Source organism: Pseudorasbora parva, chromosome 23 (assembly GCF_024679245.1).
Source record: "Pseudorasbora parva isolate DD20220531a chromosome 23, ASM2467924v1, whole genome shotgun sequence".
NCBI lineage: Eukaryota > Metazoa > Chordata > Actinopteri > Cypriniformes > Gobionidae > Pseudorasbora > Pseudorasbora parva.
Window position 1 is genome coordinate 5597372 of NC_090194.1, and position 12914 is coordinate 5610285.

Consider the following 12914-nt stretch of genomic DNA (forward strand, 5'->3'; position numbering starts at 1 on the left):
AAGATAGGATCTGCAAGGCCATTTAATGCATAGCATCTGCAAATCTCACTGGAAATATATGATACTGCAAATAGCTGTTTATTTTTAAATAGGTTTAGTAAGAAATTGCTATGATAGAATCATTTGAAGCTTGTTTACATCCTGAAGCCCTTAAAACATTATTTCGTAATACTTACATGGTTTAGTTTGTGAACATTAGTGAACTAAATGAGGTAACGTGAACAATAAACAATACTTATACAACCTTTAGAATTTACTAATGTTTAGATAAAAATATATTTATATTAACTAGCTTTAACCAGTATTAATAAATGCTTTAAAAATATTTCTTTGTTAGACATACATTTTTAAACTTATGTTGACCTTGTCGAAAATTGACTTCACGTTTCAGTTGCAGTTCTTGTTTTTTGTCAGTTTCTAAAATCAACTGCAGATTTTAGTCTCAAAATATCTGTAAGAACATACTCCAGTAGCTAGAGAATCTGGTTCTTTGCCGTTCTGAATAGGAGAGTTGGCAGTTCTGTTCATGATGAGGCCAATAAATTATGAATTACCAAGGCGTTGGTGTTTGTGTCGCTTGATGTCTTTCTAGTGCACGGCACTCCCTTCCCTCCCGCCAGATCAAAACAAATTAGGGCATAAATGGCTGGACTTTTAATTGTCTTGAAATCTTGTGATGCATGAAAGACCATATGTGAGTGTAACCAGTCAATCAATGCGCATTGTGTCTGTTTTAATGCCAAGAATGGTCATAAGAATTGTTTGAGGCCTGTCTCGTCTCCGACGACCTCACCTAATTGTCCTTGGGCCGGACAGCATGTGTGTGTGTTCCGGTGGCATTGCAGTGGGTGGAGGAACTAGAATGAGCTCATGTGGTTGAAAATCCCACATTGATAAATCATGCTCTAACCCCCACACATGCACACGCACACACACACACACCCAACCACACATTATTTCAACCCAGGGGACGCTGTCTCATAGTCACCGAAACACACACATACACTGTCCCTCACTCCAGATTGCAATCCGAACATTCTCCGTCATCGGTGATTGATCATGCAGTCCAATGTGATTTTGGATGATGTTTCCTACACACATCAAGTAAAAATTAGTTTCAAAAGAAGCTTTGAGGGTGCCACAGATGACCTCTGATGACTGTTATTTGAATACACACACACACACACACACACACACACACACACACACACACACACACACACACACACACATGTATTTTAAGAAATATGTGTATAATATGTATATACTTACTATAAATTATTTTATAAAATGTATATTATATATAAATATTTTTTCTCTTAAATATATACATGCATATGTGTATATTCATATATATATATATATATATATATATATATATATATATATACACATATAATTATTGTAAAATTTAAATACATATTAATGTAAATACAAACTTATTTTGGATATGATTAATCAATTTGATTTGATTATAATCACAGCCATATATATATATATATATATATATATATATATATATATATATATATATATATATAAATTTAAAATATTATTTTTATTTAATAATGATTATAATCATTATTAAATAATAATATTTTAAATGATTTAATTTATATTAACCATTCTATATAATTTTATTTAAATCCTATTTTCAAAATGCATTTATTTAATTAGCTTAGAATCATCAAAAATCTGTTAACCGAGGAAACAATTACATGTATTGAACATGTATGAATGAGAATCAGAATGAGAACATGGATCCATCATGCCTTGTTACCACTGTTCAGGCTGGTGGTGGTGGTGTAATGGTGTGGGGGAGGTTTTCTTGGCACACTTTAGGCCCCATTACTGCCAATTGGGCATCGTTTAAATGCCACGGCCTACCTGAGCATTGTTTCGGACCATGTCCATCCCTTTATGACCACCATGTACCCATCCTCTGATGGCTACTTCCAGCAGGATAATGCACCATGTCACAAAGCTCGAATCATTTTAAATTGGTTTCTTGAACATGACATTGAGTTCCCTGTACTAAAATGGCCCCCACAGTCACCAGATCTCAACCCAATAGAGCATCTTTGGGATGTGGTGGAACGGAAGCTTCGTGCCCTGGATGTGCATCCCACAAATCTCCATCAACTGCAAGATGCTATCCTATCAATATGGGCCAACATTTCTAAAGAATGCTTTCAGCACCTTGTTGAATCAATGCCACGTAGAATTAAGGCAGTTCTGAAGGCGAAAGGGGTCAAACACAGTATTAGTGTGGTGTTCCTAAATAATCCTTTAGGTGAGTGTATATATCTGATTAGTGTGTATTTAAAAACTTTGTTTATTACTATTACAGGAATTAATTGTATATGGCTAATTTGCATCACAATTTATTAGTTTTTTATGTTAACTATAATTATGTGAAAGGATGGAATTCTTTTAAAATTGAAATACATAAACATTTGGGTTAGGTGTGTGTGTGTTTATTTGTTTGTTTGTTGATTTGCACTGATTTATAGGACAGCCCAGGCAAGCATAGACAGGAAACAGTGTGGGTTAGGGAGTGGGAATGGGACATGGAAGTCGGACTTGATCCTGAGTCAACAACTCTAACACGAGCGTGTGCACAGCCTACCACAGTTCTGACAATAAATAATATTTTAGACTTCAATAAAACATTGCATAATGTTTGTTAATGGTATGTTATCCAAAGTTTGTTTTTCGTATTATACATGTGTACAAATCGCACATGTGGTCGGGCATTTTTCTCTCTCGTTTCCTTCTAGATTAAAAGCAAACATTAAAAAAGTCTGATGGACTTAATAGAGAATTCGCAATAAGACATCGCTTTCATTTTTCATAGCTACACATCAGTTGAGTCCAGCAGTTAGAGAGCAGCCGGTTGCCAGTTCACAGATCCTACGGGAGGGCTGCCAGACCCCACGTCCTTCCCTCCCATGTGGCAGAGTTGGCTGCATCTTTCCCCTGTTTGAATGTGTGTACACTTCACTAGTGATCTCGCCTGTCTTTATAGCATGGCCCGGGTTTCTGTGGGCCGCCGCAAGAATGTTCTTTCCATTATCCCATGGCTTAGACTTCTGGACCGGTGTTTAGTGCAGACGGGCTATTGTGGAAAAAAAAGAAAGGTATTAGGCCATTTTATAGACTTCACAGTTGCTGACATAATTCAACTTTTTTCCCCCTCTGTGGAACATCTGGGAGGGTAAACTGCTCCGTGTGGAGGCCGTTATCCAAACACCTCTCTTGTCTCTTGTTTTCCTCGCATCTTCTCACGTTCACTCCTCTTTTCTCCACTCATCCCCTACTCTTGTCTTGTTATTGCTAGACGATTACAAACTCCCACTCAGATTAAGAGCCAAGTGCCTGGTTCTCAATTTAATCTGTTACTTATAAATGTACTGTATAACTGTGAAACTCACATTTTCACCAGACTCGCGATCATAATTCTGTATGGCATATCAAGGGTAGGTGACATGACTTAAAATAACTGTCTTGCCAGTAAGGGAAGAAACTATTATTTAGACATGAAATTTATTTAAAACTTAACGTAATATATATTCTTTAAAATCTCCTTGATAAACAAGATACATGAGATGCTTTGCATTGTTACTGTGCTTCATAGTTTTAAACAAATTATTTTCTAATGTAATTCTTGTCTTATAATTATATGTGCAGTTTTTATTTAATACATTAATTCAGGAAAGTTTGTTTGTCACACCACAGACAGCAAAAAGCTAAGAAAAAAAGAAAAGTTGGTGACCATTTACTGCGCCTACAATATATGTATAATAGCGCTGTCAATTCTGTGCGTATAGTGTGTGTGTGTGTGTGTGTGTGTGTGTGTGTGTGTGTGCGCATGTATGTATATATATATATATATATATATATATATATATATATATATATATATAAACAAGATTTTATGTGAAATGTGATTTATCAATTTGACAGCACTAATTTTCTTATTTTATGGGTTGAAGTCTACTATTGAAAAGGCATCCATTTTGCATTTAAATGTTTTTTTATACAATTTAGTTTAGAAATTAAATGATCAGTATGAGAATTTTAGTGAAAAGTTCAAATGAAAAATGCTCTTGAATTTCAGGGTGTCTTAGTATTAGTTTTTTCCCTTTAATGGTGGCAGAAAGTTTGTGTAAAACCTGAAGATCATGTTATCAATAGAAATAAGAACATTTCAACTTTTGGACAAATAATCAGAATTTGACATGATCGTGTGAAAAAAATATACTTGATTACTAACCTGAAATAATCATACATTTTTATGTAATCAAAAGTCTTAGCTTTATATCTTATGAAATTGTTTATTTCTTGTCTTAAATGGAAAAAGATTATTGTGGTCTCTTTAGAGTATATACATTTGAATTTAAAATCTTAAAATTGAAGGGAAAAAAGTTTTTAATCAACTAGCTTTTTAAAGGGGGTGTACAGAATAAGGAAATGTATTTATTATTATTATTATTATTATTATTATTATTATTATTATTAGCCTTCAGTTTATGCAGTCACTTAAGTAAATACACCTATCTTCTATTCAAAGCTCTGATAAGTTAAGACGCTCATTTAATACATGTTCTGCTCTATTTCCCCAATATATAGTATTTCTACACACAGATGGTATTTCAGAACAATGAGACATCTGAACGCGAAGTTGAAAAGAGCTCCAGGTCAGAGGTGAACGCTTCTAATGCACGCAAAATGCTCATCATTTCTCACATTTAGTCACATTTGGTTTTTTTGGTTGATCACAAGCTGTAAGTCATTCTGTGCATTTTGATAGTAATAGTGAATTATACATCCATTTCTTTTCTCTCGTTATCATAGTTTTACAAAAAAAAGTAAAATCTTCATTGTTAAAGAATTATAACATCCTCCCTTTGTTTGGCGTAATGGGCTATTGCGACAAATCCTCTCTATGGTAGAAACACAACCTCAGAATCACTTGCGTTGTTGTGTAATGTTCAAAAACGCATTAGATTTGAGGAAGCTCTCGCCTTTGCTCAATACTCATTAAGGCCTATATGAAAATCCTGGAAAACGACTGACAGTTTGGTATGATTTCTCAGATGATTCAGACTCCAAGAAGCATTCCTAACTCGAAAGGAATATGCCTGCCGCTGTCAATGCCATTATTAAAGGATCGGTTTCTCTGTCCTGGTTTAGTTCTGATGGCTTTGCCCTACTTTGTACCGGAAGTTAGATCCCCACCCTGTTGCAAAAAGCCTTTTCAGCATTCAATTGCATAATCCTCCTCTCGCTTGTTTGTAGAAAGTGCGTCAGCAAGCACTCCTTTATTACACCCTGTTAAATAACCAATCAGTCATAAACAAACTACCTGAAAGAGAGCCACGTTGTTTACACAATAAAAAGGCCGATGGCTTTGAGCCGTGCTGGAGCATGTGAAGTGTGTGTCGGAGAATGTATCGTCAATTCAAATATTGTACTTTTCTTGATTTGTTGGGACAAGCTGGATGTTGGTCATCAGCTGTGTGTGTGTGTGTGTAAAGATGTGTTGAAACAAGCTCAGGATTTGTCGTCAGAATTCCGTTCTTTCCTTCATGTGCTAAGTCAGATTTTTTATTTTTTGACTCCTTTCGGGTAAAAAACACAGCAGAATCAAAACAAACATGGCCAAATGCAGCTGCGCTCATGTAAAAGGAATAATAATATCAGACGAGAATTTATCCATCCCTGTAACTTGTAAGACAGAGCTTAGAATAAAACACATTTATAGCTACTTTATGGAAAAATATATATACTGCGTGATATTGTAAAGAAAAGAAAAAAACAAACCATCATTGCCAAAATTAAACGTATATATATATTTTTATATTCTAAAATGTTATCTGGAAAAGAAAAATGAATTGGTAACACTTTACAATAAGTAATGTATGAACGAACTAACAATGAGCAATACACTTGTTATCTTTATTAATGTTAGTTAATAAAAATCCAGCTGTCCATGTTTGTTCATGTTAGTTCACAGTGCATTAACTAATGTTAACAAATACAACATTTGATTTTAAGAATGTATTCATAAATGTTGAAATTAACTAACTAAGATTAATAGAGGCTAGAAGTATTGTTAATTCTTAGTTGCACTATTAAAAGAAATTGAGAAAACTTAACTTAAATGTTTAAGGCAACCAGCTGCAGAACATTTTTGAGCTTTCTTAACTTAAGTCAATAGTTGTACAAACTTTGAGTTATCTCAACTTTTTTCAAACTTTTATAAGCTGAATTTGTCATACAAAACATAAATTGGATTTTTTACAGTGTGTTAACTAACGAAACCTTATTGTAAAATGTCACCAGTGAGTTTAAAACTCAAAACTATATGCTCTTTTTCTTTCTTCCTCATGTAAAAATAGTTAATTACATATACAGTCAAATCAAACATTATTCAGACACCAGGTATAATTTTTTATTAGTGAAGGACTTTATAACATTATAGTTCATTCAAGTGAAGATAGCAAAATAAAATAAACTGTGACATACTCAAAAATTCTTCATACAGTGAATTACCAGGAAAATTGATGATCATTTTGGGTCAAAATTATTCAGACACCTTCACCTGACCATTTGTTTTTCTTTAATCACTAATGTGACCTTTGACACCACAGACTGAACAAAATGAAGCATTGCTGGATCATTGTTTGACCTAAATTGGTATTATCTAATTGTGTACTTAAATTTAAAAGCTGACAGCTGATTGGTTGATTGTAAATCAATGTTTCTAGTTAAAGGTGTCTGAATAAACTTTGCTTTGACTCTATATCAAAACTATATAGGGCCTACATTATATATATATATATATATATATATATATATATATATATATATATATATATATATATATATATATATATATATATATATATATAATTTATGTCTTATGTTTGCACGTCAACTTTTGTAAATTTCATTATGTAAACTGTAACTTTTTTTCTTCTCAAAAGTTTTTTTTTTTCTGCAGGAAACCCATTAGTCGGTTATCAGTTCAAGTATGAAAGTATCATAAATATATCCTGTGTGTAAATGTGGTATGGTAATCATTCAAGGGCATCTTTAAAAGATAATGTGCAGGAAAAGGAAAAAAAAAAACTTTTTAGGATAATGCAGAAATAAGATTATAAGAAGATTAACAAGATTTTTTAGTTTGTGTATGTAATTAAATGATTTTTACATTTGTAAAAATGTAAAACACCCCACAAGAACTGCAGTTTTGGAGATATTCTGACCGAGTCATATAGCCGTCACAGTATTGACAAAGGTGCACTGTGTGACAGGTGATTGAGTTTCCAGTGTCCTAGTGTTGATGATAAAGGCCATTGTTAGTGGCCAGATTCACAACTCGGGGAACTTAAAGGGTAATGAGAGCTTCATCTCTAATTAAGTCTCGGGGTCGCTCTGCATCGTCTCCCCTCCCACTCTCACCATGTACACTTTACATGGAGCAACAGTTGGCTGGTGACACATCATTTCTGTATTTGTGATATGAATGGATTGCAGAGAAGCAGTGAATGTGTGTGTTCATGTGCTTTAGTTGTGTGTGTGTGTGTGTGTGTGTGTGTGTGTGTGTGTGTGTGTATAATGGAAAGTTCTCTGATGCTCATTCATGCTTCTGTGCTTTTTTGTCAGAGAGAGTTTATCACAGGTGCAGGACTCACCCTTAGTAACGGTCGTTTCTTCCCCAGAGTTTCTTTTCCTCCTTTGATCCGGGGCTCGTTTCTGCCCCCTTGGGTTTCCAGTTAACATCCCCCTCCATTTCTGTCTCCCACTCATGTGTTACAAGGGTCAATAATGTAACACTCGTTTTTGTCTCGACATAAAAAGTTATTCAAATCCAATTCATGTAAAACATTACAGCATTACACAACCTCTGTGATCTGATGATTTTAATTTCTGAATTAAATATAGTTTTGTTGTTTCATTTTAAAAGCTGGAGTATTTGGAAGATAAATATTTATATATATAGTTACACACTGATCAGGCATTACATTATGAGGCATAACCTAATATTGTATTGGTCCCCCTTTTGCTGCCAAAAGCATTCCTTGTTGTATTCTTCAAACCATTCCTAAACCATTTTTGCTTTGTGGCTGGGCATATTATCCTGATGAAAGAGCCACAGTCACCAGGGAATACTGTTTCCATGACAGGGTGTACATGGTCTGCAACAATACCTAGGTTGGTGGTACATGTCAAAGTAACATCCACATGGATGGCAAGGTTTCCCAGCAGAACATTTCCCAAAGCATCACACTGCCTCTGTCGGTTTGCCTTCTTCCAATAGTGCATCCTGGTGCCATGTGTTCTCAGGTAAGTCATGCACATGGCCATCCACGTGATGTAAAAGAAAACGTGATTCATCAGATCAGGCCACCTTGCACTTTCGGCAGTGGACAGGGGTCAGCATGGGCACCCTGACTGGTTTGCGGCTATGCAGCCCTTACACAACAAACTACAATGCACTGTGTATTTTGACACTTTTCTATCAGAACCAGCATTAACTTCTTGAACAATTTGAGCGACAGTAGCTTGTCTGTTTGATCAGACCACACAGGCCAGCCTTTGCTCCACACGTGCATCAATGAGCCTTGCCCCCCCCCCCCCCCCCCCCCCCCCCCATGACCCTTTCACTGGTTCTCCACTGTTCCTTCCTTGGAGCACTTTTGATAGATACTGACCACTGCAGACCGGGAACAGCCCATAAGAGCTGCAGTTTTGGAGGTATTCTGACCAAGTCATATAGCCTTCACAGTTTGGCTCTTGTCAAACTCGCTCAAATCCTTACTCTTGCCCATTTTTCCTGCTTCTAACACATTTGAGGACAAAATGTTCACTTGCTGCCTAATACATCCCATACATCCCACCCACTAACAGGTGCCGTAATGAAGATATATTCACTGCCTTTCACTTGTAAGTGGTCATAATGTTATGACTGATCTGTGTGTCTGTCTATCTATCTATCTATCTATCTATCTATCTATCTATCTATCTATCTATCTATCTATCTATCTATCTATCTATCTATCTATCTGTCTGTCTATCTATCTGTCTGTCTGTCTATCTATCTATCTATCCACACACACAATAATATTACTATTTGAAAAAACTTTACTGTGAAAAGTTGGTATGGCATCATCAAACATGCTATTTTATCGTAATGTGATAAGTAAATCATAAAGTGGGGACGGACCCTTATAAACCCTCATCACTGTGATTATCAAACATTCATTAATTTTTTTTACAAAAATAAAAAAATAATTACTCATATGTATTTGAGATGCAAAGAAAAGCATTGTAGTGCTTTAGTACTTATTTATTGTAAATGGTCATAATTATACATTTTTGGAACAAAAGATTATAAACATAAAAATAATAAAAACCTGAAGCCAAGTTGGATACAAATACAAAATTTCAAGAGAGAAAAAATGTGTTTAAATCTGATTTTTAAAAGATGTCTTCTTTTTTATTACCAGACTGTTGTGCTTAGTGGTGCGATGAACGGTAAACAAAGAAAAGGGATAAGGAAAAAATGATCTCACAATCAAAACAAAAATAAAACAATATTATTAATTGTTTATCAACGTTCAAATGATTTATATAATGACCAACTAGTTCATCCAAAATGAAGATTCTGCCCACCCATGTGATTTATTCTTCTTCCGTGAAACACTAAAGCAGTTATTTATAGCAAAATGTCCAAGCTTCTCTTTTTTGTGCAATGAAAGTGAATGGTGACCACAACTGCCAGGCAAGATTTTTAAAGCAAAATTCCAACTTTTTAAAAAGAAAATGTAAAAAATGAAAAACTACATTGGCTATATCAGACTTGAAATGCTTTAGAGCTTCACAGGCCCTGACTTTATTTAAATGGGTTAGGGTTATCTGTCACAGTGTGGAAGATATCGGCTCAAGCATTCTGATTCTCTTTTAATGTTCCACAGAAGAAAGAATGGCATACAGGTTTGGAACCACATCACTGAATGATAGCATCTTTCTTTCTTTGGTATAAAGTCTTATTAATATGGAAAATGATGTATTTGTGTTTGTGCTTATCCAGAACCTTCTATATACCTCTTAATTCAACCAAAAATTAAAAATACCCCATGATTTACTCACCCTCAAGCCATCCTTGATGCATATGACATTATTATTTCAGACAAATACATTTAGAGTTAAATAAAAACATATCCTGGCTAATCCAAGCTTTCTGATGGCTGTGAATGGCAGCCGAAAATTTGAAGCCCAAAAAAGTGCATCCATCGTTATAAAAGTGCCGTGTGGAGCATTTTTAAAAAGGGTGGGTGCACCCTTCAATTATTTTTGGGCTGCCATTCAATTATTAAGCTTGGATTAGCCAGGACATTTTTTTTTAATAACTTTTTTTAATAACTCTTTGTCTAATAGAAGAAGAACATACAACTAGGATGACTTGAGGGAGAGTAAACCATGGGCAAATTTTCATTTTTGGGTGAACTATCCCTTTAATGTTGATTAGAAATCATTCATAGGACTTGGACATTTCTATTGCATTACTAATAATCCTCTCTCTTGTCTTGCAGTGTTGTCACAGCCCATGTGATGCTTCCTGAACCAAACCACCCTACACTGACCAGATCTGGACTGCAGACGAGTCACACAGCTGCCTGGAGGCAAGGAAATCTGACCTTTTGTTCAAAGGGGTTCATATGATCATTGCCTCAAGTTTTCTACAATATTAGTGACTTATAAATAGTGCAATATTTCTCCATCATTTTATGTCATAAAGTTTCATTGTTTTGAAGTTGTGAGAAACCCCGCAAATTCCATATGTTAACTATAATTTCAGACTTTTGGACCAGAGCATATGTGGCTAGTTTGAGAATGCATTTAGCTACCAGTTATCATTTCAAACGTGTTCAATTTAATTCAGCAGATTCGAGACCACCAAAGAACGGCCAAAACAGTTCGGTCCGGGCCTACTTGTGATTCATGGCCCAGTTTAAAGCTATTAATTCTGAGGTCTGATTTCATTGAGGTCTATTTTTTCTGAATGATAAGTGTGTGCGGCTGGGAAAGAACCTGTCAATGATTGTGAATTTCCCTGCTGCTGCTGCTACTAGCGGTTTCACACTTCTCACACCAGACATGTGGTTTAACATTTTTTTTACTATGAGTAGTACAGCCTGTTCCTTAAAACACACGCTCCTCCAATCGCATGCACGTATGCACGACCCAATGAGGAAGTGATTCTATTGACAAGGCAAAGATGGTACAGACTGATCTAGAAATGTTCTTGCCATCTTCCTGTCACTCACCTCATTTATTATGCACGTCTGCACTGGGTTTGCTTGCGTTGTATTTACTGTTGTGACTTTAAAATTCAGGGCTGTTACAGGTTGTCCTGTTATCATTTCAACTTTATATTAAAAATCTACTCAAATAAAGACCACATGTTTTTTTTGCAAAAACTTTTTCCTTGTTTGCTATAATTGGGGAAAGATTGTGATCTTTAGCACCGCACTAACATGCAGTTAGTAAGCCTAGAATACGTGACTCACTGATTGGCTGATTATAACCCTACGTAGGTCAGTCAAATGCATGTGTTGCTTTCTTAGAAAACTCTGCGGAAGGTTTGATTACAGAGAAAAACAGCACTTTGCTTGAAAATGTGAGGAGAAATACAGAGAAGCCTCCAGTAATTGATGCTCTTGAGCTATTTTCCACTCAGAAATGAGAAGTGCACTCAGATATCTGTGATGTCATAATCATGTCATGTCTATCAACATGTTATTGTGCAAAAAAGCCTACTTTCTACAGAATTCTGTATAACAGAATTTAGATAAAACAAGCTCTTGCTTGTCTTGAAATAACCGAGATGTTTAACTGTAAAAAAGCAAAGTCATATTCCAAAGCATGTATCATGAGATGTATGTATATGTATATAAATGTAACTAATCTTGAATTAATAGAAATAACTAGTTTTTAGATACAGAGATGGACCATCTCACAGTTACTGTGTTCCACACATTAAATATTTTTAATATTAGTTTTGCCACATTCAGTGTTTATGATTTTGTTAATGATTCATGATGTACTGCTCTGTGATATATAAATATCATATTCATTTTTTTTTTAAACTGTTGTGCTTGTCAGGGTGCAGTATTTGGCATGTGTGACAACTGTAGTAGTGCTTATGGGTCGAGTTTGGCCTGCGTTATATATGCTATAAAGGCTTCTGTCACTCATCTTTTCTGATATTTTATTTTTGCCCTGTCTAATGAAGGCAAAGTGGCACAACAGAAAGAAAGAAAAAACGCTGAAGTTGAAGTAATATGGTCAGACAAACTTGTAGTTCCACCCCAAACTTGCAACATTTGGTTTTGATCAAATATACATTTTATGATATTTATCAAATACTTTTTCAAATTTGTGTGGCAGTGTTTTACATGAGCTGTCAAATATTAAATAGTAGTTCATTATATTACATATAAAGCCACAGTATAATAATGTACTGTGCAATTGCATACGTACATGATGTACAATTAGCAATTTTCCTGTTTGATCACCACAGATAATAATAATGTAACAAATGTACTTTTTTAATCTTTCAGAAGTTTGATACACTTTTAGATTAACACAAAAGTAGTGTGCATTTAGATTAGATGTATCCATTGAGATTATTACGAATAATAATGTAGATGCTAAAGTCCACTTGTGGTGAAAATCAAGTTTTTAAAGGGATAGTTCACCCAAAAATTAAAATTTGCCCATGATTAACCCACCCTCAAGTCATCCTAGGTGTAAATGACTTTCTTCTTTCAGATGAATACAATCAGAGTTATATTAAAAAATGTCCTGGCTCTTCCAAGCTTTATAATGGCTGTTTCTGT

General features: G+C 34.9%; 1 protein-coding gene across 15 annotated transcripts in view; it reads left to right on the top strand.

Moving 5' to 3' along the window:
- LOC137062328 (uncharacterized) overlaps positions 1-12914 on the top strand; it is a 78577-nt gene that overhangs the window by 18715 nt on the left and 46948 nt on the right. For 12 of the 15 annotated variants that reach the window (XR_010901225.1, XR_010901227.1, XR_010901229.1 and 9 more), the window contains one exon: positions 10605-10694. Coding sequence is in view for 5 of the 15 variants with exons in the window: in XM_067433207.1 (XP_067289308.1) it covers positions 10605-10694 (90 nt within the window). In the remaining 10 variants the exon portion in view is untranslated. Of the gene's footprint in view, positions 1-4631; positions 4708-10604; positions 10695-12914 lie in introns of those variants that run through there. The other 3 variants (XM_067433203.1, XM_067433204.1, XM_067433208.1) reach the window with 3 other exon arrangements.